We start from the raw sequence: 25,205 nt of genomic DNA, 5'->3' as shown, positions 1-25,205 counted from the left end.
ACTCAGTTTGACATTTGGGTTTGCTCTAGGCCACGGACTTTTAAGCGTTATTATAACGCAGCCTATTTTTAAGTTGTGTGTATTTTATATCTTATCGCTGGAGTGCTAAGAATAGGGGATAATGGTAAGAAGCTCGTTATTCAGTATGATATAAGAGCTGACGCTTTGTAGTATATGTCGTGCTGTGCATAGGATTTGGAGATTTCAACACGGCTTGTTCTCTAGATATCATACAACGGGCTGTTGTAGTAGTTGAATCGAGTGTCGACGCTCGAAAGGATGGTGCCCGCTTTATTGCCGCTTATCCTTTCAAGATGGATTTCGAAGAAATAACTGATGGCGACTGAAAGCCAGGTGACAGAGCTGTACGACCGGGGTTCAGTTGTTGACGTCGAAGCATATCCGTGAGACCATCAACTGTGCTCGTTTCTCGCATCACACGCGTTTTTTCGGGCAGTGCCTCCACCATGGATTCCTCGTTGACACCTTTTGGAAAATGTGATGTTGATAGTATGGTCGTAATATTTGTAGTTATTTCTATGTAAGTACTAGTATGTTTGTTACCCCAAAGGACTGGGGTGAGCGGTAGACACGTATCACCGCCTATCCCGATCAAAAGCAATGCTGCGGCTACGATCCCATGAGGTTTCCTGGCTAGTTCAAAAACTGTAGCTCCAATTATGAAACTGGAAGAACAGGAGGATATCACATTGACCGGTGCCCGTGCTAGTGTATGAATGTTATGAACACTGCCGATGATGTGCCAAGAGGTGACAGAGCGAAGAAGCAACGAGTAGCGTTAGTGTAACCGTCGGCCATTAAAGCGCCCAGAGTGCCCAGGACGGAGGGTAATTAAGAATGAATGGTTAATTTAGAGATAAGGGAGCCAAGAGACATAAATAACAACCATAACGTTAATCCGTGGGCCCAGGAACAAGCCAAAGCACGGAAAAGAGGACAAGCCCAGTGTGATAGAGCAATGCGGGGCCAAGGTGGAGATTCGAAAGCAGACATTGGGAAAGTATATAAGCAAAGTCATTGTAGACATTGTAGACATTAATATTGACCCATTTGTTGTCTCACTTACGATGCCTGTAGCTGTGCCCATTACGGAAAAACGTATCAATAGACCAAACAAATCCAAATATGGATTAGAGCCATATGAGATTGTTATGACCAACTCCGGGTACGTTGATGCAGACATCCCCTCCCTTCGTTCCTCACCAACACAACAAAGGTTCTCGCTTGCGACAGCGACAGACCCGTACACCAATACAGCCCGCTCGTTTACACCCTCATCTCACACCGAGAAACACAGGCCATCTGCTCACGGCCTGGATTACCTGCATCAAGCAACTATGCATCGTAATGGCCATGTTGCCATGATGGATGGCCTCCCAAATCAGCACCGTGCTGCGATCTCTCCACCATTTTCACCCGCACCAGCTTCCACTTCAAAGATCGCGGTCGTATGGGACTGGGACGTAGAGCACGATGACCGCAAACGCGAGGCTAGAGCAGACGCGGCTCTACACGGTGCCCAACCCTTCCAAGTTGATAGAAGACTGCTCAAAGACGTGGTCAGGGAAAAGATGGGCACCGATGTGGGCAGAATCACGTTCTTGAGCGCAGGTACGTGTCATCTCTCGTCATTACTGGGCGATAGCTGACCGAAGGGCTCCCGGGCTCCTTTAGGGACTTTCCACAAGGTATGTATTTCATCTTCACGAAGTCACCCCACATTCACAATACTCATGTACACAACGCTCCTATTCTACAGGCTTATCTCGTCACCCTCGTTGATACCCGGGAGTTAGTGGCCCGGGTCGCTCGGCGATTTATGCCGCGCCTCAAGACTGAATCAGAAGTCGCTACCTTGAAGTACCTCCGCGAGAAGACATCCATTCCTGTGCCATTTGTATATCACTATGACGCTAATCCATATAACCGTTTGGGAGGCGAATATATCCTAATGTCCAAGGTAAGCCATCGCGCGTCCTCACTGCACGTGCAACTAATAAGTCACATGTTTTCGTGCAGGCGCCTGGTATTCCCCTGTCAAGAGTGTATCATACTATGTCTAATGATGAACTGAGAAGGTTGTTTTCAAGTGTAGCATCGCTGATCATACCACTATTTTCCCACCGATTTACTCACCTCGGGTCTCTGTATCAAGACTCCTCTCCTTCAACATCTACATTGTCTTCAGGAGCGCCCACTCCAACCGCAACGCATTCGACTACCATCAAGGGCTTCTCATTTATGCCTCTACTGAGCATGACGAGTTCGTCGAGTATCCCAACGCCTAAGCCAGCCGCAAAGCCTCCATCCCAGATTCCTGCCGCTCCCGGTTTTAACGTTGGATCCATAATATCTTGGCCATTCTTTGGCTCGAACAGAGGCGACCTCTCACACCCAAGTGAAATCAATCGTGGTCCTTGGTCCAGCACACGTGCATATCTTGAATCATGCGTCGAGCGTGAAATTTCCGGTGTCATTCGCGAGAACGAAGGTAAATCCGCACCGCATCGTCTACATCTTGATCCAGACGACATTCACTCCTCGAGGCATCATCACCTAAGAGCTGTTCCCGACGACAAGAGTGATGACAGCGACGAGTGGGACCTTGAAGAGAGCGAGGAGGAGTGGGAAGGGCCTGGTGATGCGATGTACAGGGATTACCGACGAATGCAGCGGAGTACTTTCCTAGTATCGCACATGATGAGGCGCGAAGAATGTGTACGGCAAGAGATGGGACGATGGATGAAGATGATGCAGCGTCTCGGATCGAGCACCGACCCAGCGGCCACGGAGGAGTTTGGACTGGACTGTCATGACCTGAGTCTCGAAAATGTGTTTGTCGACGAACATGACCACACAAAAATAGTAGGTGTCTATTTTTTCGGATCGGTCTAAATATGGCTCAATGGCTTCTTTCCGATTTCACCCTATAGACGTGTGTGATCGACTGGGAGTCTACGACGACGCGGCCGCTCTGGGCTTGTGCCCATCTTCCCGCCTTCCTGCAGTCCAGTCCATTCACAGCCCGATTGTTCCGCGAGGCCGTCGTGCAGCTCGCTGAGAGCCCTGCGTCGTCTTCGCAACATCCTGTGAAGAAAAGCATACACGCCGATCTTGCTGTGATAGCGAAAGAGTGGTTACACTATGAGGCTATTGGTGCGCGACTACGGCTGGCTCACCGATGTGCGGAGTGGGACGGCTGGGAGGAGGGTTTGGTCGATAGTATTCTAGGCCCAGAGGACACGGAGGAAGATTGGTTCAAAGACGCAGATACGACAGTCGAAGAGTCGGGGCTGCTAAGCCCATCCATGCGTGGTGACTTTGCGAGTGAGAGCGAGGCGAGCCATTCCGGCTCCGGGTCAGGCTCATTGCTAGTCTCTTCTCTGAAGAAACGGAAACAGGCGGGACGTATACCGTTAAAGAAGGAGGGAGAACGGGAGCAGATGTTGGACATGACTGGCGACATATGTGGTGGCCGAGGGGGTGAACTGGGGCGTCGACTCGAAGCGTGGCTCAGCGTAGATGGTAATGGCGAGAGGAGAGGGGGCAGCGGCAGCGAAGACGAGTACGACGCCGAAGCAGAGTGATTACAGAACCATGCTTGCATTACTGGGACAGTGGGGAATCTACACTTATGGATATCCGGTTCATGATCAGTAGATAGACGTATATTATTTACGACGTTCACGCTCTTAATCGTGCATAAAGATACGAGGAAGTTATTATCATTGTACTACTTTTGCTAGTCTTGCTCTCATATTACAGACAGCGTTGATAACATGTTGCCATACAAAAATAATTGTTATTAAAAAAAGTGATTAAACTGTAGTTACAATTGGTTTTCGAGGTTCTAATCTAAACCTCTGTTTGGCTCTGACTTGGTACTTCTTGATACGTGCACGACAGCGCTCACAGAGACTTCCCACGGAGGATGTGGAGAGAGTACGGCGACATGATTTCTTCGTACACTGGCGCTGCATAGCAGTGATGGGTTTAAGCAATCTGGGGGGATCAATTAGAAGACTTACTATTGCCAAAGGAGATGAACGAATATTCTCATCATCTGGCGTATCATTTGTTCCCTGATGGAGGAGCGAAGTTGAGACGCCGCCCTCTTCATCATCGGGCTCACTTGATGTCCGCGAACCCTGAGATCTACTACGACTGTGGCTCCCCTCGGGCACGGCACCGTCATTTGCCGCAGAGATAACTGATGCACTCGCACTCGCAGATTCTGTGTTTGTCGTATCTGCTCTGATCGGTAACTTGCCCCGTTTCCGACGCTGAGGCACACCTACACCTGTCGTGGGCGTCTGATGTGATGCAAAACAAGGTGGAAAACGTAAGATCTAAACGCAACACTGGGTCAATTTAAAAAGGATGCATACCTGGAACTGAAGATCTCGAGATTTCGTCGAGGGATGCTGAGTTTGAGGTGGCGCATTGTAGGCCGATTGTCCCTGATACAATGGGGCACCGTACGGTGGAGGATAAGGTGGAGGTGGAACGTTGTAGGGTGATGGCATGAACGATCGCGACAAGTACGGATAAGGTTGCTGTGGATAGGGCGAGGAGTATGGATAGGGCGGGTATGATCCGTATGGTTGAGAAGGATAGGGTCCATGTTGGGGCTGAGGTGGAGGCGGCTGCGGTGGATGACTCGGATATCCTTGCGCTGGTGGTGGTCCGTGGGAAGGCGAGGGGTATGGCTGGTGATGGGGCATATTGTATGGAGGCATGTTGTAAGGAGGAGGCATATAGTATGGGACTTGATACTGTGGCGGGATGACATAGGGATGGGCGTCTGGAGGAAGATTATGAGGCGTACTGGTTGTGGAGGCGCCTGTCACAGCAGTTGCAGGGCCCGGAGGCTGCGGGGCATCTGTGGTTTGTGTGCTAGGTGCTTCCTGGGCGGGATTGACCGCGGTCGTCTCGACAGACTGGACAACTTGTCTTTTCCTCCTGCGCCGAACAGTTGCTACAGGTGGTGCGGCAGGCGTGCTGCTAGTATTAGATGGGGCTGCAGACGAGTCGCTGGGAGGGACATTGGCTACAGATTGTTCCGGGTGATTCAGCCCATCTCCGGTGGTGGAAGATGGACCTTCGTCAGGTTGGACAGGTATGGTTGCCTGCGCTGAAGCCGAGTCGTGCTCGCTACCCTGCCCCTAATCAGTGAATAGTAAATACACAACTTGATATAGAAAGCGGAGAAAAAGGTACCTGGGACAAATGGTCATCTTTGACGCTATCCATTACATGGCCCTCTACCTCAGGAAGTTCATTACTGGCAGATATCACAGCAGACGTGGATGGTTCTTCATTTACCTCCGCAGTAGGAACTTCAGTACCTTCTGCATTAGATGGCGCTTCAGAGACATTCTTAGCTTTCTTCTGCTTCGGTACACGAGGTGTCTTCGCCTTGGACTTCTTGGGTTCTTTGGGTTCACGAAGAGGCAGTGGAGGCAATTTTCCCATATCACGCATCCTCTTACTGTTTCGCACTCTGCGATCATGGGCACGACATGTATCACACATTTTCCAGGGTACATGGGGCGCCAGAAGGTTATAACACGACTTCACTGAACACACGTGGTTGGTCCGTCGGATCCCTCGAGCAGCTGGAGGGATGCCGGCCATCTGTAGGAGGAATTGCTAGGAGATTGAGGGCGGGTTAATGAGGCGGATATACATAAAGCGATAAGTTGACTGACCATTCCCTCTTCTCCGTCAAAATCTTCATCCCGTGTCCCACGAACTACGTCGATCGGCGCATTGGTGAAGAGCGGCTCAAGAACTTTGATTTTTCTGGGTCGACCATCAAGATTTTGTTCTTCATCCTGTTCTTCGTCATCTTCCGAGTCACCAGGAGGCCCATATGACTTTGTCTCTTTTTCCCTCACGCGTTTCAGTCTACTATGATATCGATTTTGCAAGCGATGCTGTTCGCAACGGCGATATTTGTAGTGACCAGAGAGAATTTTATGGCAATGAGACACTGTACACATTCGAGCAGGAAGAATTGGGCCGTCCGTGGAGTCATCTTCAGCGTAAGAGGGCGGTCCACCATCGATACGCTCAATTGTCGTCTTCTCCCATTCGAGAAACTCTTCGATACATTCTTCCAAGGGCTAAGACAGATGACGTTAATATAATTTCCGAAAGGTTGGCATAGACTCCAACTTTAAGACCCATATCAACTCTCCGCTTATCTTCTTCCTCTCTTAGTGCATCTAGTTCTGCATTCGCTGCAGACCTCGATTGTTTCCACTTGGCACGCTTGGTAATGCCGTAGCCACGGTACCTGTTTCGGCAGGGTTCGCACATTTTGAAAAAGTAATCGCCTGGAATGACGGCCTTGCATCCTTTGACAGAACAATAGCGAGGAGACGAAGAGCCCTGTGCCGATGCAGAAGATGAGGGGTCATCCGCAGGTTCATCTGGGTCAACCAAAGATTCAGCAGCCTCATGATCATCAAGAGAACCATTGCCAGCTGCGACAGAGGAAGGCTCAGAAGACGTGTTTGAATGATGGCTTGGTTGGGTTCTCTGATTGCTCGTGTTGGGTAAAGTTAACGCTCCTGCGAGCTCGGAACTTTGAGGCATGAATAGGCGGGGATCAAGAGCTGGATCGTAATCCCAACCGCGGGAAGCCGACGAAGGGGATACAAAGATTGGGACCTGGGGTGTAGTCTACGACATCATCAGTACCTGCGCTGATGCCTGATTGATTATAACATGCTTGGTTACTCACGTCAATATCCACGCTGGGAGGGGTGGGCTGAGAAGGCTCGTGGTGGTATACAGGACTCTCCTGGGCTGCTTCCTGAGGTTCGAGGGAAGATTCAGGCATCCAGATTGGAGGACGTTGCTCTGGGGGAATGTGGACGAGGTTCTGTGACACGATAGCTGCTTTTTCCATTTTGCGCTTTGCTCTCTTCGTGGTTGCATATATGCGATGGCGACCGCGGCAAACGTCGCACATCTTGTTATTGGAGTCGTATGAAAGCGGTTTGTTGCATCCCCTCACTGAGCAATATCTAGATGCATTTGATGATGTTGGCTGGGTGAGGAGGATGTCTGAGTCCTGGTCAGCTGGGGGTGGTTCTGGAGTGGAAGAAAGGATGTTCCCCGCCAAAGAGGAGGAAGTGGATGTCGGTGGGCCATATTCTGTGCCGTATACGGCCTGTTGCTGGTAGTTCTCCACCGGGATCCTCATCGTACAGGCTCGTATAACCACACAGTCGTCGTCACCAGTCGCTTTTCACTTAAGGTTCGTCCTCCTCCCGCCGTCACTCGGCATCATGGCGGACATCGAATGCGTCTGAATTTGACATTGGCCTGCAAACATCTTGAGCTGCAGTATCTATGAGCTGCTAATCACTCATCCCTGCATTATCTCTAACACAGGTCACACTCGCCATCAATCACAAGCACACGCCCCTAGAGTCGCTGTCCAGCTCTCTCCGTATCTTGCAGCGTCTTCAAGCAATGCGCAACCGCATTAATACCCTCGACAACACCTTCCATATCATCGCACTTCACTCTGCTCACCACACCAGCAAGCTTATCCGGATGCCATCGCAAGAGCGAGTTCCGGATTCTTTCTCTCCTTGTTACGACGTTCGCACGAACCGAGAGCGATTCGAACACGAATTCCGAGATTGGCGTTATAGCTAGTCCCTTGGCAGCGGATGGAGGGGTATGTAGAGGCCACGGGATATCTGAGAAACCAAGCGGATCATTCGAAGTGAGCAGAAGACGCCATCGCCGTTCGTACGCTTCCCATTTCTCCATCACGCGCTTCTCCTGCTCTTGCAATTTTATTTCCTTTCGGATACCCTCTGTCCGTACCCAATCTCTCCGCCCAAACGCGTCTCGTAGAACGCCTCCTGACCGTACCCATTCCATCTCTCCAGCGTCTGCTACTTCTTTTGCCTTCTCCCTTCGTCTTCTTCTTGCTTCTTCGTCCTGCCTCTGTTGTTCTCGATTCCGAACATCGTCCACATTTGGCTTCTCCGTCTCCATCCTCTCGAAACGTGGATCTGCTCCACTTTGCACATCTACCTTGTCCACCCTAGGCACATCCCCTACTTTCTCTGACTGTGGTAAAGTATGAACGGCTTGAGCTGGAGGGAACGCAAAGTATCCTCTCATCATCGTGTTAATTGTCTACGGGTGAAACAGCTAGTCTTGTGCTGTGTTGATAAGCGAGTCTTATGTAGCGTACGATGTCGACTTGAAAGAGCAGTATTTTGAATGCAGTTGACGTCAAATCAAATGAGTAGCAGCCATGAAGGGCAGAGGGAAGAGTGTGGATCCTGGTAGGACCCATCGTGTTCGTTTACAGCACTTGCCTAAAAAGGAAGGTCTATACTGAAACAAGAACAACCTAAAGCTTCAAGGAATAAAAAAATCCTCTTCTCCAAGGACACCAGGTTTCACCGTTGCATGAATGTTATTGATGGCTTGCGACAAAGTTGCAGTTGAAACAATGGACTGTAGAATTTTACTCCGAACGCAGCAACTTGAGAGTGGAAATAAAAACTCAAAACAGGGGTGGTACGACCCTCGCGTTTTGCTCCTTGAATCATTTGGAATGCGCTGAAAAAGCCAGACCACGCTCCTGTAATGATCGAAATCGTCGATGCGGGTTAGAACGCAAGTACATTCGTCTGGGGTTGCACGAGAAAAACATGGACACTTGATCATGTTACCATACAGACTTGCACCATTAACCTGGTAGAAACTGCCCCATACTTTATACGGCGTCATTCGACATCTACCAATAATTCAAATTGCCAATTAATTTAATACAGCAACAACCAGACTACACATCATCTTCCCAGCTTTCTGGAACATCCACATTCTCCACCGGTAAAGAAACCACAGCTTGAGAAGACTGTGGCGCAGCAGCGACATGAGTAGCAGGAGGCGGCTTCCGCCAGGCGGAACCAACACTCCCAGATGATGAAGACGCAGCTGTATTGGTATTGACACTGGGGCCTGCACCAGAAATCACAGAAGTCCACCTTCCAACCGGGGCATGCGGCGTACGAGAACTTGAGCCGGAAGTGGTATGTGGCGTCGGAGTACGAACGACTGGTGAACCACCACGCAAATTAGCCAGTTTGCCTAGGGTAGACGTCAGTGACTCGGAGAGAAGGGGCGTAGGGATGCGAGTGTCAATGCGCCTGATGAGCTGTACGCTATAGAATGGTAAGTGAGTAAAATATCTAGATACAGCAAAAACAGTAAATCGCATGCTTACCTGCGATTTGGCTCTTGATCCACCATTTGTGTATCCATGCGATACAGCATTGCAAGCTTTACGACACAGTTTAGATAGGCATGACTTGAAGATAAAACAATTCGAATGCTCACATTATGGACAAAACTCCGCCGCTCGGGAGGCATGTGCGGTAACACTTGAGTTTTCTTCTCTGACATGATGAAACTGGGGAAGGAAAAGGTAATAAGCGCCGGCGTCGACCCTAATCCCAAAAAAGACATACGTGGAAAAAGTGTTCTCTACCAAGGTCAGAAACTTGAAATTTGTCCTTGCGAAAGCGACAAGGTTATCAGTGTACACCACTTCTTGCTTTCGTTCCTTCTTCTCAGGGTCGATGCCCAACGCCTCCGCCAATCTTGCGTTCCGCTTCGCGATATGACATTCATTCGAACATTTCAACTGGTCGCGGGCCTCCCGTCCTGCAGGGCTGGACGTGCTACGTCCACACGCTACGGATGAGCGTATGCGTCCGCAAGGGCAGGTTAAAGTAATGAGGGCTAAGCAGGGGTCCATCTCAGAGCAGGAAGCTGGTGCATGACAAGTCAGGGTGCACGGATGATGTACTGGAAGACTGTATATGTATAGTGCAAGTTTCATCGTTAGCATACCTCTTAATTGCCATCATACCATTAAGCCAAATGTAACCCACCATAATTTACGAGGCTTGCCACAGGCAATATTGCATGGGCCGCAATCGTCCCCGTGACAAAGTTTGTCGCAGTGATGGAATCCACATCCTAGGAGTCTGTATTGTACAAAAATTCCATAAGTGATCCATCCAAAACACTATTATGCATGATATAACACTTACTTCCCACATGTCTGTCCGCAAGACACGCGCTTCTGGGAGCATTTAACGTTGTCTACCGTCTTCTTACCACAAGCACACTGCTTCTTGGTTAAAAATGGGCATGGCGGACACGGTGAAGGATCCTCGTGGCAGGAATGCAGGGTATGCGGATGACCACACGCGGGAGGCGGGCGCGAACACGGATATCTGCAATCGATACGCGTACCACATGGAATAGGAGGTTCGACTACAGTACGGCCACAATGACATACCGCCTGAACAAGTGATAAGCGTTAATATACGAGAACTGGATATTGCGATGCTTATGCTTACCTCTTCGAACGAACTCATGAAACAAGGTGGACACGGACCTTTATGGTCACGATGCTCACACGGATGATTCCCGCACCCTAGCATCTTCCCACATACGAGATCACACTCGTGCAAGCCTCCCTCATCCATTGCGTCTAACACGTCCGCCTCTCTACCAGCTCTTTTCTTTGCTTTGCCTTTACCAGTAATCGCAAGAGGAGCCAACGGACAGCATATCCTGTTACACTGATGTCGTCCGCATGATCGTAAAGCCACACAGGCTCTATCGCACAATATCTCGTTATCACCGCCGACGTGAGCCCGTAAATCGGAGCATATTACATCCTTCGTTGTAGACCCGCATCTACACGGTCTCACTATCCTCATCGTGCAAGGGGGACAGGGTCCGGTATGGCATGGAGAAGCGCAGACGTGGTTGCAACCTGAGAGGGCCTTCGTGCAGCTCGACGTGCACGTAGGGATTGGATCTGAACACGAACATCGAGATAACTTGCTGGAAGCAGGAAAGAAGTTTGCGGATGATTTGGAAAGGGCATGTTTCCCGCACGGGCAATGAGTCACCAGAGAAGGAGATTGGGGACAAGGAGGGGGACTGGATGAAGGTGGATGGCATGTCTTTGAACACTTATGCACACCGCAATCAAAAAACCTGCACGGATCAATTTAGTTACTTAGAGAATATTGCACTAGAGCACCCACCTTTCGCAATCCTTCGTGCATTCAAACCTGCCTTTCCAAGATTGCCCTTGCTCACCGTCCACAAAACACTCTTGCTCCTGTCCCTCTCCACATCCCATTTCCTGTTCTACTTTGCCACAATAACACTTCGCCATATCGGTAATCTTACATGGGGCGCAGTCCCCCTCATGACAAAGCTCAGCGCACGTATGATTTCCACAGCCAAGCTTCTTGCCACAGACGTTACCACAACATCTATCTTCATCGCGGCGTGAATCTGGGCCCAGCTTGCTTGCTACGGTGCGTGAACACCGGAATGATTGAACTTGCTTTCCACAGTAACATGGCTGGTGGATGATCGCAGTGCACGGCGGACATGGGCCCGGATGGCATTGAAGGGCACATGGATGTCCACAAAGGCGAGCGCGTGAACATGAGTTTGCGCAGGAGTGTGGAGTGGCTAGCCGAGGAGGTTTGGGATCAGGTGTGAATCCACAAAAACATCTAGATGGGTAGATGAACGATATTAAGAATAATGTTTCTCATGAGGGTATATATGACTCACTTGTACACAGTTGGCACCGCTTCTCTCTTGAACTGACAGCCGGGACATCTCCATTCCCCCTTGCGCGTCTCCCCCCGCGCACGCCAGGCATCCTCTAGATCTTTCACACTCTTGGCAGCCCATGAGCGTATACACTTCAAATGGAATGTCGTCCAACAGCACTGCGCGGTTCCATTGTCTGGTGTATTCTGTTGGGGACTATCTGTGCCCTGAGGTAAAATAAGAGACGGAGAGCACGACCACGTTGGCTGGGCAGGATGTATACCGCTGAAGCAGATTGCACAGTCCGGATAAGGTGGTGTACGCATGGCGTGTATTAGGTTAGACGTGAGGTCATCCGGCCTCGCCGAGGGGGGGCTGGGCTTCCTTTTGGGATGGTTTTTCTTTGTAATCGACGATGATGGTGAATCGGTTGTCTTTTCAGAAGGCTCTGTCAGGCCCGCACCAAACTTGGCACCACGTCTACCTGTACGTGGTCTCGTAGGTGGGTAGGATTGCGTTTCTCCAGTTGCGGGTGAAGTCGTTTCGCCTGCATTGTTAGATGTAGGTAGCTTTCCTCGGTTTTGTGTGTGTCTAGGGGCCCCAGATTCGATGGATTGTTCTCTAGAGACGTCCTGCTGGTTTGAGCTGGATGCGTGAGGTGCGATTACGGGTCTAGATGGTAGGTCATGGCTCCTAGGAGGCCGCCTAGGTCTTTGAGACTCTCCTGTTTTCCTCGGTGGTCTATTATTGTCAGACGTGGAGGAGTCCTGAGGTTGACCTGCAGAGTCACCAGGCTGATTAGTTTGATTTCTAGCTCGATTTGCGTAGCGATTTCTGGTGTTGCGACGGGGATGAGGGTTTTGCTGTCCGGTAGGTGTCACTGTGTTTTGCGAGGACGTATTTGCAGTTGTCGTCGCTGCCTCCATACAATGTGGGTCTGTCTAAGGTAGAAATACAGAAGAAAGAGAGAAAGGAATGTGGGATCTTAAGTGTGCTTGGTCTGGTTATAAGTAGAGGGAGCACACATGAAGGGCATTTGCGGTGGCTGAGTCAACTCTGCCGAGTGCGGCTCCGTTTTTGACTCCGATTCCTGTCATGCACACTCACTGTAATCTGATAACTCGACTGCTCAAATCACTCTCATGGCCAGTGTCTGTTTTGTGCTGATTCTATATGCTGCACCATCATAGCATCCTTGTTAATTTGCACATAATGCTATCCGATTCAGAACAACAGTGCCACAGTTACCTTTACCTTTCTGTCGGTCAGCACTCCAGATGGGCTAATAAATAACCCAACCTTCTTCTGAAGGCCCGCGCCATATTCTAATTCAAAGCTTGTGCGTACATTTTATTCCTTTCCCCTTGTTTAGCATCATAACACCCTTAGTCTGTTATACAGTTACACAGGCAGTAGCAACGGTGATAAGCCTAATATTACACAGTAGAGATTGGAAATCCAGAGTCAATCCTTCAAGTGTCGTATCTATAACATGATGCCTTCCCTTCTCATTCTACCACATTCGCGCTTATAACATGTCCAATTTGAAGAACCGTTCGCGAGGATTCCACATTAGCGCGGAACGTTTGTACGGAAAATCGAAGAGCTGAATATCTCATTAGAAGAAGTACTTTACGATACTGTGGTATGGTATCTCACCGTTTGCACGTGCATCGACGTACCCATTGATACTTCGACCATTCCCGTATTACTAGACTTGGGCTCGGCGACTACCGTTTCCGTCCTTGGATCCGCAAGAAAGCAGTATTGATGCAGCGAACGATACCAGGATTGCGCTGAACGCAGACCTTGGAGCATTAGAGAAAAGTCAAGAGAGTGACGGGCAGACGCACCCCTCTCGTAGCCACGGAACTTGTCTTCTCCGACTAACACATGGATACCCCTGTCCCAGTCCTTGGTTCCCCCAGGTATGTACTGTGACACATGGTTCTCCTTCAAGTGTGTAGTAACTGTCAATATTTTGACGTATCAAGCAAGATACCACACAACCCACCTTTATCCATACGATCTCCAAGTATCCCATCAGCTCACCATCCCAGCTCATCATCACCGGCAAGACAGATGGGTCGTTCATCACTTCTCGTACATATTTACGATGCTTCTCCATTGATCCTTTCTCGCCCCATCCGCGGTTGACTCGCTCGTCATTATGCCACCTATGAAAAGCGTCCAGGTGGGCACCCACATAATCATTACCGTTCTCCTTCTCCTCCAAATTGAAGTGAGTAAACTCTAGCATTTGGCCCACCATTGGACAGAATCGCCTATATAACACTTCTCCCTCCTGTGGTTTGGGTGGCCGAAGTGGATGTGCGGCGATCACGAGTGAATTTCGCGTGAATGACTGGACGGTGGGAAACACTGCATACGAATAGATGGTCGTGCTGGACTTTGGAGGAAGCCATCCACGCATGTGGTACCCATTAGTGCCACCGCCTTGCCAGAAAGCCGTTCTGGACAGAAAAAGCTCTGGCCCTACAGGCTGCGCGTGTTGTCTACGCCCAATGCCCGAGCCGATGACATATGACTCGAGCTGGGCACGGTTCGTCAAATCGTCAGTGATGAGGATAGGAATTGTTTCCTGCATATGATAACGATTGAAGAGACTGTAGATAACTGCCCAAAAGTCGGCAATCGAGATATCCTTCGGTTGATCAGCCGGGAGCAGCTCGAGGACGGGATACTTTGGAATATGGTGTGCGGAGTTCTCAAACGGTGTCCCGACGGCAGAAATTACCAAGGCGACCGTCCGCGCAAGAGATTTGTAGGCACATAGTGGGACGTCGTTTATGACGACGTGCGTGCCATCTTCTGGATTTGATGGCAGCGAAAGGGTGAGCCGTGCATCATCGGGCAAGATCAGAGCTTGTGTCAAGGAAGCGGGGAGTGGGTCGCGCTCGATGGTGCGGTGGACAGCTCGCAGGCGACGATTTGCTTTGTTCATGGCTGTATGACAGAGAAAAAGGGAATGGGTGCCTGCTGTTGAGGGGCTGTCTGTCTTGACTGTATAAGTGGGTCTCTGTGTGTGCGGCCTCCGCTATTATCTGATAAGATAATGAAATGCAAGAGTTGAGATTGGACGGTTGAAAAGACTGATGAAATTGGAACAAGCTGAATGACCAGGTTAGCAATATAACAGATCGATGACCTTAGTTCCAACTGCACGGGATGGCCAGACCCGCACCGTGACCTGTGCAGTCAGGACCAGTAAGGATTCAACCTTGTCTTGACCGATGGAGTATTCCGGATGGTGTTCTCACGCCCAAAAATGATGGTGGCGGTAGACAGATCGTGGTAATACTATTTTCTGAAAGCGGAATCATCGTCCAAGGTCGTCCCTGCTATCGAGAGCAGAAAAAAAAACACAATGGTGGCCTCTGCAACGCTCTCTCATGAGCAGGTCGCCTCAGCACAGCTCAATGGCGAGTACTCCATAAAATCTGAAGCAGCCCAACCAAAACTGGATACTTCCCAATGGCCTTTACTTCTCAAACACTACGACAAACTGCTCGTTCGCTCAAGCCATTTTACCCCAATTCCTTCCGGCAGTAGCCCTTTAAAACGCGACATCACCTCTTATATCAAGTAGGTCCTTGCTGTTAATAAAGTACAGCCCACTATTGACCCATCTTATACAGGTCTGGTGTTATCAACTTGGACAAACCTTCTAATCCATCATCGCATGAAGTCGTCGCATGGCTTAGGCGGATACTGCGAGTAGAAAAGACTGGTCACAGCGGCACTCTCGACCCAAAAGTAACTGGATGCTTGATCGTTTGCATTGATCGTGCTACCCGTCTCGTCAAGTCCCAACAGGGTGCAGGTATGCATTAGAGCTCTCACTCCCATTTCATCCCTTATCCCTTCCCTCAGGTAAGGAGTACGTCTGTGTACTACGATTGCACTCGGGCCTACCAGATCCAACGGCCTTGCCCCGAGCACTACAGACCCTGAGCGGTGCCTTATTCCAACGCCCACCTCTGATCTCAGCCGTAAAGCGTCAACTGCGTATACGTACCATCTATGAATCAAAACTTCTCGAATTCGACGAAAAGCGCAATCTGGGCGTGTTCTGGGTGTCATGTGAGGCCGGGACGTATATTCGGACGCTGTGTGTACACTTGGGGTTGATTTTGGGCGTCGGAGGACATATGCAGGAGTTACGGAGAGTACGTAGCGGTGCAATGTCGGAAAATGACGACATCGTCACGATGCACGATGTTTTGGATGCTCAGTGGATGTACGATAATACTCGTGATGGTAAGCCTTCTCTCTTTCTCTCTAAACATTTTAAATGATCATTTCTGACTTTTTGCCTCACTTTTCTCAGAATCGTACTTGCGTCGTACCATCAGGCCTTTGGAGAGTTTACTTGTTGGGTACAAGCGCATCGTCGTCAAAGACAGCGCCGTCAACGCTGTTTGCTATGGTGCCAAGCTCATGATACCTGGCTTGCTCCGTTATGAGGCGGATATCGCACTTAACGAAGAGGTCGTGCTCATGACTACCAAAGGTTCGTCCGTCGAGTATCCCTTCCCCGTCCGTCGTTTCTTACGTTTCTTAAACAGGAGAAGCCATCGCTCTTGCTATCTCTCAAATGACCACCGTCGAACTCGCAACCTGCGACCACGGTGTCGTTGCTAAAGTCAAGCGCTGCATCATGGAACGCGACACCTATCCTCGACGATGGGGACTCGGGCCTATGGCCGTTCAAAAGAAGAAAATGGTCAAAGACGGAAAGCTAGGTAAACATGGCGAAAAGATCGAAGGAGTCACTCCTGCCGAATGGTCCCGTGATTACGTTGACTACAATCGAGAGGTACGTTTGACAAGAGATGTGCTGTAAGTATGATGGACGTGCTGATTGTGTGCTAGCAACCTACCCCTGGCACGTCTGCGGCTGCACCTGCTGTGACCGCTCCTCCCCCCACGGAAGTACCTGCGGCCCGGGAACCTAGCCCGGCAAAGAAAGCGGAAAAGGAGAAAAAGCGGAAGCGCCTGTCAGAGGCAGCAGATATTTCCATGGCGGATATATCAATGGCAGAAACCAAGGGAGACGAAGATGACGCTGAACGGGAAGAGCGTAAGAGACGTAAGAAGGAGAAAAAAGCTGCGAAAGAGGCCGAGGCAGCCGGGGGAGAGGAGGAGGAGGAGGATGAAGAGGCACGCCGAGAGAGAAAACGGTTGAAAAAGGAGAAGAAGGCGAGACAGTCGATAGGTGGCGAATCATAGTGTTGGTTATATATTGTTCTTCATCTTATGGCGACGACCGCCTTTTTCTTGGAGATGTTCTGCAAGTACGATATCAGGGGCCAACGATAGTTGATAGTCGAGACGAACGACGAGAAATTATTTAAGCTGCTTTCGGCTCAGTTCCTGGAGCTTTACAAAAAATGATTATATATGTACCGTATATGAAGATCCCTCTGAAATATCGTGATCTTGCACTATTGTAAAATATTTGTGCTCACTAGCATCGACCGTGACACATTCTAAGGCTTGCAAATTCATTTATTCATCCGTATTCGCGAACAACTAATAACTTATGGATGTAAAGTTTTTGAGCACTGACCCACATCAACTTAAATGCTGCTTTTTCACCACAAATCACCGTCCTACTCTATACTAGTGCAGAACAACACTAGCCTTGAAAAGCATTTGCGTCGAAACAAGCGTTGATAAATATATCTGATTGACGCTGGAGATAGAATGCTAATGATGTCTACGCAGATGCGATCGCCATTATGCTTCTGCACAATTTAGGCCCCTGTCTATGCCACTTCCTTTCCAGTCGCATACGTTAGGCATGGCCTGCATCAGTCTATGAATAACATTTAGACGTTGATATATGTGCGGTAGAATATAAGTTAGCTGAGAAACTGCTGATAGTCTAACCTGGTTGTGCATAGATTACTCTCCGAGTCATATCACCGTGTCACCATCCGCTCTAGAATACGAAATGGAACACCCAACACCATCCTACTCATCCTCGCACCACTCTCTATCCGCCGGCGCATCACAGTAAGGCGATCGTTACTGATGGCTTGCACGGTGATTTCTCTCCCATTCTCCACTTCTATCAGGTACGCCACGGTGTACATAATGACTTCTGGCCGAGTTAGGGTCCAGCTTGTTATGGCTGTCAACTCTGAGAAAATAGACACAAAGGGCAAAGGGAGGTACGAACTGGTCGATTCCTTCTAATGTTCCCAAGTGCGTACCCCAAGTTGCACTTTCGACCGTTACAAGCATATCACCAGGCCCATGACGTTGTAGCCTTCCAATCCGAACTGAGCATATATTTGAGCAGACGGGTCATAGCGGTATAAACTTACGCGGATGGGAGAGTCACTTGGCCAGCCCAACTGAAATATTTCACATTTGGATTATCGGGTGTAGAAGGATTGAATGCGTTGACAACGTATTCGTGCGTTAGGTTTACCATAGCCCCCAAGTCAGACTTCCCCATTCTGCCTATCGTCTTTCGAAAGACTGTTATTTCGAAACGTCAGCACTACAAGATATGTAAGGGAATAAAAGAGGCATGCATGGTGTCAATTTTTTGAAAACCCTTCCAGTTCGGCCAGAAATGATTTTGTCGAGAGGTCGATATCCCCTATGAGGAGTGCCCTACCAGTATAACATTAGTAGGTCTCAAGTTCTGATTTGGCGAGGTGTACTGACTATGGTAGTTACAGATAAAATTCTTAAACCATGCTCTTTTGTCGTTGACGCAATATCACGAGCATTCAAGCCACCCTATGCTGAGTTCATTCCAACTGTCTCTCGGGTGAAAAATGCTGCAGAGTACGTGCCATTGAGTGACCAATAAGATGCAATCGTGTACCTTGTGGGTATTTAGCCTTGATCTTTCGAACGAGCTCTTCAGTACGCTGGCTGATGCTTGCGGTAGCTGACAGGGTGGGAACTAGAACATCTATGCCTCTTCTCCGAAGTGTACGTTTTGCTGCCTTCCATACACCAGTATATTTCGGGCGATCGCAGAAACCGTGAATGAGCACGACAGGATACTTGAGCGCAGGACCTGCATTCAGCTTGAGATTCTACGACATTTCGATTGGCGAATAATGTCTTAACTGTGACTAGACATGGTCACTGCTAATGACCTGCTTACTAGGAGAAGGTGCAGCTCTGATCAACCTGTTGCTGGAGCTTGGAAGGAACAGGCTCAAACTCACTTGCCCACTTTCAATGGCTTTAGCCTCGAGTAAACTGCATGCCCAACGGCGTGCAATGGGTTCGTCGACCACACCTCGAAAGCGCCTATTTGGCGCCCATTCAGACTCCATGGGCATCAACAGGCTTGCTGTAAACGGCAGTTGCGCCGTATACTTGTGCCAGCGCGCTCCGATATCTAACACGGTCACATCGAGTTAATTTGAAGCTTGGAAGCGCGGTAATTTCGTGCCTGTGGCATCTATTAGAGTTCACCGTCGTCGACAAGTTTAGCATATATTGACGTAAGCTCAGAGCTGTGATCGTACTTCAGTTTGCAAAAACCTGAGACAGATGCGCAGGCGCGTGCGATAGTTTTGGCCATCAAGCTTCAAGCACCCCACCAGCACGCTGGACTTTGCATTATAGGTATATCATAACACCCTCGCACTTTCCACGCCAGTAGCCCTTCCTCGTGGTACGATCGTTGTTCCAGTTTGAACGCCTGATGCTGGTAATTCCATCGTCTCACAACTTGTCAAAAATTGACGGTCTGCACGCTGGGACCGTGACGAAATGACATAGGACCATGCGTATTTTACCAAGAGATGCTTCTAGTGCTCCAGAAGAACATTAGTGCGGCATAGCGTCATGACCTGATGGGTTTTGAAAATCTTGCAAGAACTTCTCACTGTATTTGAAACGGCGAGAACTTGACAGAAAGTCCATGCGCGTTGCAAGAAAACGCATGATCTAGAATGTTGGCCGCTAATTGTTGAGTGTTGAACATCTGCATGGACTTTTACAGGCTTATCTCTCGGACCGTGTACTGCCACTAATCCATCTGACAAAATTGAGTTTCGACTCCGCGTTCTATCTATGCTCGGATAATAGTGGTAAGTGGTGCTTCGCCGAATGCTAGCGCCGGAGTAGCAATTATTCTAGGTTCCTCGACAGCCACGAGGCAAAAGTCTATAACCCATCTAAAGATAAGGGTTGACTTTGGCCGTTAAAAACCTACCACAAACGATGCATTATGACCCACGACGACCTATTCATGTCACGCGAGACAGAATTAATGAGTTTCAACGATATAAATGATTAGACTGAACAGGCACTACACCGAAAAGGATACCAACTTAGAAAGCTCAACTAATCACTAGCGCAGATCACCGTGACCGAGCACGACTAAGAAGTCGGAACCACCTCCGGGGAGAGCATGGTGGGTTCATCCTTTTCCTTATCTTCCTCTGCCTCCAACGGCTGCTCTTCCGACGTGATTACTTCCGGACCACTGGACTCAACTTTCTCGTCCGCAATGTCGCCCTCACTTTCAGGAAGGATGACTTCTTCCGGGTGTGGGGGATCGTAATGCTCTTCGGCAACAACAACAACCGCTGGCTCTTCTTTGATGGACACCTCCTGTGAATCTACTGGTGACACTTCGCTCTCAGCAGGGGTAAATGGTGTGATCTCGTCAGGTGGAGTATCATTACTCGCATCCACCACCTCAACGGGAACCTCGCTCTTGTCACTGATGTCTATGATTACGGGTTGTTCCGTCACTTCCGGCTGCGGCAATTCCTCCAGCGTTGGTTCCTCTATCGAGACAGGGGGTTCCTCCTTTACTTCTGGTTCGGGTTCTGGTTGTGGTTCCGGTTCTTGTTCTTGTTCTGGTGGCGGCCCCGCAGAAGTTGTAGGTATGTTTGTTTCATTTTCTTGTTCGACTTCGTCAGTTTCAGTATTATCGGCAGACAACGTTTCCGTAGTAGTGCCTTCGATCACTTCACTAATTTCAGGATTTTGTGCGGCAACAGATTCTTGAATAGCAGGGATTTCGGGAACGGATATTTCGGGGAGTTCTGGTAAGGAAGTATATGGGGGTACAGCCTCTGTTACGTGTTCGGATGGTTCGGGTGCGGGTGCAGGTTCGGGTTCAATCAGAGGCTCTTCTATGTCGACCGTCTTCGTGGGTTCCGCAAGGGCAATCAAAGGGACATCTTCGAAAGACGGCAAATCAGATGCTCTATCTGTTAACTCAGAGAGCGTGCCACTATCATCCGATGCCTCGGGGGCTGGGACGTCAATTATTTCCGGACTCTCTTCGAGTACCGCGTGTGGGGTAGACGTAGGCTGTGTTGTGGCGTCCTGTGACGCAAGGTCTGGTACAGATGCTGTTTCACTATTGAGGAGAATACTATTGGTCTGTGTCGAATTCGACTCCGAATCGCTGGTATCATTCATGGAATGATACGCGGCAAGTTCCTCTGCGGCACTGAAACCTTCACTGAGGACCATCGTATCTGTACGGCTACGTCCCATTTTACGTGGGCTGTCTGTTCCGACCACGTTGCCCAAATTGACGGCTCCAGGGGAATTTCTCTGCTGATTCGATGACACTTCCGATATCTGACTAGCTCCTGTAGCCATATGGCTGTCAGGACCCGTATCTTGTGGTGGGCTTATAGCAGCAGCTAAAAGGCGAGGAGGTTCTACTCCATCATCACGTGCCTCGCCATTGTGCTGTACAGCGCGTTGAGGTATCACCAAAAATTCATTTGGAACGAGGTCAAATTCGATCGTGAGCTTGAGAAAGCGCGCATATAACGAGGACTCGGCTTCCGCCTGCTCAAATGCTTCGCGGTGGTGGAAGTATGCATGAGCAAAAATTCTGCCGAGGCGCCGCGCGAGCGAAGAGAAGTGCCGGTAGGAAGACTGCTGTATCGATAACCTATGGCCATAAGATGAGCACGAGTACAAAGAAGACGTAAAAAAAACACAAGGTTCGTACCGTGATGGAAAGGCTCTCGGCGAGTTTAGAAGTGCAGTTGCACTGTCTAGTGTGTGGAGAATATAATCTATCGCACAGCATTGCTGGAAGATCAGATGTATACGTGAGGTGAGGCCTTGTGGGGATGAAATCGATAGGCACAGACCTCCATGGCCCCGTCATTACCGTGTGCCACACACAAGTATAGCCACTCTCCCGCCTTCATTTCGGGACAGGACGTGCGGGTACATTCTTGTTGAAGGGTTGTAATGAGTGGGTAGGAGAGATCCTGAGCCAGACGGCTTTATTCCGTATTATGTTTAACAAAGGGCTGGGCAGTTCTGCAAAACAGCCACGTACCGTAATTGTTCGTAAATCCAGCAAGCACGGTCTACCTGAATTTCGCTCTTGCGCTCTACTTCCTTTTCTTCTGTTTTTGGAGAGTCGGATTCCTGAGGTTCAGGTGACTTTTCGCCTTCCTTTTCCTTGGCGTTAGCTTTTCCGGGAAGTGAAACTATAGTATCCACGTCATGCATGTCGAGACGAATAAGGAGTGAAATATATTCCTGCAGCTGGAACGCGCTGTCGAGTGAGGAAAGAGCAGGTAGAGACTTTACAGGGTAGAAAGAAGAGACGCGAGAGCCTCGCAAGGGACGCTGAATAACTGCAGCCATCGTCGTTGTCTGTGTCGTGGTCGTTGTCGTCGGCGTTGTGGACGAAGGTGCACTCGCTCGGTGTTGAGAAATGGAGCGGAGCTTGAAAGGATGGAGGGATGTATCACGTGCTCGAGATCGGCAAGTGTGATCTGAAGCTAAACATAGATGCGATAAGCAAAAGTTGGCGAGGTGATTTTTCATCCGAGATGATTTTTGGGAAGTCGTTACCACTTGTGCCTCATCCGGATTTGCCCAGATAAATGGAATTGGGTACTTATATCCCACTTCCACCCATCAACATTTCCGTTCCCCTTCCCCCCTCCGTCCAAGATGTCTGACCAGCACCACGACAAGCGCTCCGTCGACATCGAGAAGGATTCGGCGTTGCGCTCAGACTCCCCGGCCCATGAAGTCCCAACTATAGCTTCGCCAACCGTCGGTCACTCGTGGGCATCATTTCCACTGGCCAAAAAGCTCTTGAGCTGGGGTGTGGAAGCGCGAGGTAGGCCCTTTCGTCCCCCCTTTCCCCCACGTTCTGATATGTTTATCTCTTATGTCAGGAACCGTACCGGTACCACTTGAGGAACGGACAGAGACACATTTCTCCAAGATCTTTTTCGTTTGGTTCTCCATGAACTTCAACATCCTCTCGTCAGTATCCTCATCGACTCAACCACAGATCCCGCTGACATGTTCCAATCAGGTTTTCTACCGGCACATTGGGTCCTGCCGCCTTCGGATTGGACCTCACTGCATCGTGTCTCGTTATATTATTCTTTAATATGTTGTGTTGCGCGCTCCCAGCTTACCTGTACGAGCGACGTTTTGATATCTATTTATACCCTCTATTCATCTCTTTTCATTTCCCCCTCTTTACAGCAGCACATGGGGACCGAGAACGGGAATGCGGCAGATGATCCACTCGCGCTACAGCTTCGGGTGCGTGTTTCGACGCGTTTCAACATCACTTTACATACTGATATCTTTCAAGTTATTATGGCATTATCATACCTGCCATTCTTAACTTGATCGGGTTGTGTGGTTTCAACATCTTGAATTGCATACTCGGAGGACAGGCACTTTCCAGCGTTTCTCCCAATGGTGATATGAGCTGGAGGTATGTGAACTGATACCTGCTTATAAACATGATTAACGCCTATTTTGACAGCGTCGGTATCGTAATTATTGGTGTAATATCGCTCTTGGTAAGCAACTACCGCGCGTTCATGTTCAACATCTGATCCCCCTCACATCAGATTTCCTTCTGTGGCTTCAAAGTTCTCACTTGGTACATTGATTTCATTTGTGGTCATGAACTGTGTTAAACCCCTATTACTAGGTATGAACGGGTGGCCTGGTTTCCAGTGCTTGTCACTTTTATCATCGCACTTGGTGTGGGTGGAAAACACCTCGGCAATCCTCCCGCTGCGGTACCTGCCACGGCCGTAACTGTTTTGGGCTTTGCGTCCACCATAGCCGGTTTCGTTATCACCTATTCCGCAATGGCGTCCGATTTTTCAAACTATTTCGAGCCAGATGTATCAAGGTTATTTTATTGCGCCTGTCAATCACATGACGTGCAGTGTTCCTGACAGCATTCACATTCACAGGACAAAAATATTCTTCTACTCTTACCTTGGCTATCTTATTCCCATCGTAAGGATATATCTCTATTCTGATTTCTGATCTGGGCTCAACGCATTATCTAGATCCCTCTTGAATGTCTCGGTGCTGCCTGTGCGATCGCAGCACCGTCGGTACCTTCATGGAATGCCGGGTATGCCAACGGCAATGTCGGCGGCCTACTTGAAGCTATACTGAGCCCCCTTGGCAACTTCGGGAAATTCCTCACCGTGTTACTCAGTCTCAGTGTCACGGGAAACATTGCAGCCACGCTCTATTCCATCTGCTTCAATTTCCAGGTATGCCTCCCTGTACTGGCACGGGTTCCAAGATATGTATTCTCGATCGTCGGGACTGCAATGTGCGTTGGTTTCGCTATCAGCTTTCCGGTTGAAGTTGATTTCTCACGATTTACTGAAAACTTGTAGTGCACTCCCACTCTCTATCGTCGGAGCACATAGGTTCTACTCTGCATTGACTGATTTCCTCAGTCTCATTGGCTACTGGGCCAGTGCATACGGTGCCGTTCTCCTCATAGAGCACCATTATTTCCGCCGTGGCGATTTTTCAACTTATAATATCAACGATTGGAACGTTCCGCGGCGTCTACCATGGGGCGCTGGGCTCCTTGCAGGCGTTCTGGCTTTCGGTCTGATCATACCCTCGATGAACCAGGTGTGGTTCATCGGTCCTATTGGTGCATTGACCGGTGACATCGGGTTCGAGATTGCTTTCCCTCTGGCGGCGGTGCTGTACGTACCGCTGAGGCACCTTGAGCTCAAATATCAGAAGATCGAATGACTCAACACCTGAACGTGGGCCTTCTATACTTATTCTATCTAGCTCTCTCCGCTATCTGTACCTGGATATATTGTACACCTGATCCGCTATTGGGTCGAAACTCGGATCTTTCGGTATGTAAAAGTGTGCTCACTTGGAAGGGATCTTGGACTTTTGATTATATAACTTTTCTTGGATACCTTTTTTGCACCACTCAGGCTCCATGACTTTCCTAGTCCCATTCGTTCATACTATTCACATCTATTCACGTCGCTTCAATTAACTGCAATACTCGTAGCTAGAGATACGATATAATGTACGAGAGAAGTTTGTACTGACATAGAGTTTGCGTCTTAATGACGAATTTTACTGTAGCCGATCATTCGGTCGTTGTGTTTGATTGACATGTTGTTTCGAAGTTGGTTACCGCATGCTTGGTGGATGCTGATACGGCAGGGACAACAACTGCTATGTCCATTCTCATGCGAACCGTCGGAAGTAAACCCAGGCTAGTTTGGGCG

General features: G+C 49.3%; 12 protein-coding genes across 12 annotated transcripts; 4 read left to right on the top strand and 8 right to left on the bottom strand.

Moving 5' to 3' along the window:
- Positions 1-1,088: 1,088 nt before the first annotated feature.
- Positions 1,089-3,852, top strand: SERLADRAFT_444951 (uncharacterized protein; the record flags this gene model as incomplete). Its single annotated transcript, XM_007313287.1, has 6 exons — positions 1,089-1,410; positions 1,447-1,636; positions 1,710-1,713; positions 1,781-1,981; positions 2,041-2,886; positions 2,955-3,852. The coding sequence occupies 6 exons, from the start codon at positions 1,089-1,091 to the stop codon at positions 3,606-3,608; spliced, it is 2,217 nt and encodes a 738-aa protein (XP_007313349.1).
- Positions 3,853-4,150: 298 nt separating this feature from the next.
- Positions 4,151-4,691, bottom strand: SERLADRAFT_377491 (uncharacterized protein; the record flags this gene model as incomplete). Its single annotated transcript, XM_007313286.1, has 2 exons — positions 4,151-4,334; positions 4,410-4,691. Coding segments are annotated over 2 exons (260 nt in total), but the record flags the coding sequence as incomplete, so codon positions are not given.
- Positions 4,692-5,559: 868 nt separating this feature from the next.
- On the top strand, positions 5,560-6,038 carry SERLADRAFT_456428 (uncharacterized protein; the record flags this gene model as incomplete). Its single annotated transcript, XM_007313285.1, has 2 exons — positions 5,560-5,674; positions 5,737-6,038. The coding sequence occupies 2 exons, from the start codon at positions 5,648-5,650 to the stop codon at positions 5,938-5,940; spliced, it is 231 nt and encodes a 76-aa protein (XP_007313347.1).
- An 870-nt stretch (positions 6,039-6,908) lies between these two features.
- Positions 6,909-7,288, bottom strand: SERLADRAFT_456427 (uncharacterized protein; the record flags this gene model as incomplete). Its single annotated transcript, XM_007313284.1, has 1 exon — positions 6,909-7,288. A coding segment is annotated over one exon (327 nt), but the record flags the coding sequence as incomplete, so codon positions are not given.
- SERLADRAFT_444949 (uncharacterized protein) lies at positions 7,271-8,178 on the bottom strand (the record flags this gene model as incomplete). The annotated part of the gene is made up of 1 exon (XM_007313283.1): positions 7,271-8,178. The coding sequence occupies one exon, from the start codon at positions 8,176-8,178 to the stop codon at positions 7,462-7,464; it is 717 nt and encodes a 238-aa protein (XP_007313345.1).
- Positions 8,179-8,782: 604 nt separating this feature from the next.
- On the bottom strand, positions 8,783-12,011 carry SERLADRAFT_353880 (uncharacterized protein; the record flags this gene model as incomplete). Its single annotated transcript, XM_007313282.1, has 9 exons — positions 8,783-9,227; positions 9,290-9,345; positions 9,403-9,475; positions 9,534-9,881; positions 9,960-10,055; positions 10,122-10,375; positions 10,434-11,082; positions 11,133-11,615; positions 11,677-12,011. 9 exons carry the CDS (start codon positions 11,982-11,984, stop codon positions 8,849-8,851), a joined length of 2,646 nt encoding a protein of 881 aa, XP_007313344.1.
- Positions 12,012-12,138: 127 nt separating this feature from the next.
- Positions 12,139-12,658, bottom strand: SERLADRAFT_377486 (uncharacterized protein; the record flags this gene model as incomplete). Its single annotated transcript, XM_007313281.1, has 2 exons — positions 12,139-12,164; positions 12,185-12,658. A coding segment is annotated over one exon (254 nt), but the record flags the coding sequence as incomplete, so codon positions are not given.
- A 357-nt stretch (positions 12,659-13,015) lies between these two features.
- Positions 13,016-14,859, bottom strand: SERLADRAFT_359315 (putative N-acyltransferase; the record flags this gene model as incomplete). Its single annotated transcript, XM_007313280.1, has 4 exons — positions 13,016-13,264; positions 13,318-13,454; positions 13,512-13,611; positions 13,673-14,859. 4 exons carry the CDS (start codon positions 14,621-14,623, stop codon positions 13,187-13,189), a joined length of 1,266 nt encoding a protein of 421 aa, XP_007313342.1.
- A 2,623-nt stretch (positions 14,860-17,482) lies between these two features.
- Positions 17,483-18,995, bottom strand: SERLADRAFT_412735 (uncharacterized protein; the record flags this gene model as incomplete). The annotated part of the gene is made up of 8 exons (XM_007313279.1): positions 17,483-17,808; positions 17,867-17,956; positions 18,015-18,171; positions 18,228-18,309; positions 18,364-18,438; positions 18,495-18,724; positions 18,778-18,813; positions 18,879-18,995. 7 exons carry the CDS (start codon positions 18,788-18,790, stop codon positions 17,607-17,609), a joined length of 849 nt encoding a protein of 282 aa, XP_007313341.1.
- Positions 18,996-20,073: 1,078 nt separating this feature from the next.
- SERLADRAFT_377477 (uncharacterized protein) lies at positions 20,074-20,283 on the top strand (the record flags this gene model as incomplete). The annotated part of the gene is made up of 1 exon (XM_007313278.1): positions 20,074-20,283. A coding segment is annotated over one exon (210 nt), but the record flags the coding sequence as incomplete, so codon positions are not given.
- A 630-nt stretch (positions 20,284-20,913) lies between these two features.
- Positions 20,914-22,299, bottom strand: SERLADRAFT_346076 (uncharacterized protein; the record flags this gene model as incomplete). Its single annotated transcript, XM_007313277.1, has 4 exons — positions 20,914-21,586; positions 21,647-21,729; positions 21,792-21,927; positions 21,986-22,299. Coding segments are annotated over 4 exons (1,206 nt in total), but the record flags the coding sequence as incomplete, so codon positions are not given.
- A 312-nt stretch (positions 22,300-22,611) lies between these two features.
- On the top strand, positions 22,612-25,085 carry SERLADRAFT_359312 (uncharacterized protein; the record flags this gene model as incomplete). The annotated part of the gene is made up of 11 exons (XM_007313276.1): positions 22,612-22,783; positions 22,842-22,932; positions 22,985-23,092; positions 23,161-23,220; positions 23,273-23,398; positions 23,450-23,486; positions 23,538-23,569; positions 23,621-23,827; positions 23,892-23,937; positions 23,991-24,265; positions 24,333-25,085. The coding sequence occupies 11 exons, from the start codon at positions 22,612-22,614 to the stop codon at positions 24,703-24,705; spliced, it is 1,527 nt and encodes a 508-aa protein (XP_007313338.1).
- Between the last annotated feature and the right edge of the window lie 120 nt (positions 25,086-25,205).

This window comes from Serpula lacrymans (assembly GCF_000218685.1).
Source record: "Serpula lacrymans var. lacrymans S7.9 unplaced genomic scaffold SERLAscaffold_2, whole genome shotgun sequence".
Taxonomy (NCBI): Eukaryota; Fungi; Basidiomycota; class Agaricomycetes; order Boletales; family Serpulaceae; genus Serpula; species Serpula lacrymans.
The sequence above is the reverse complement of the archived record's forward strand: the minus strand, read 5'-3'. Positions and strand labels throughout refer to the sequence as shown.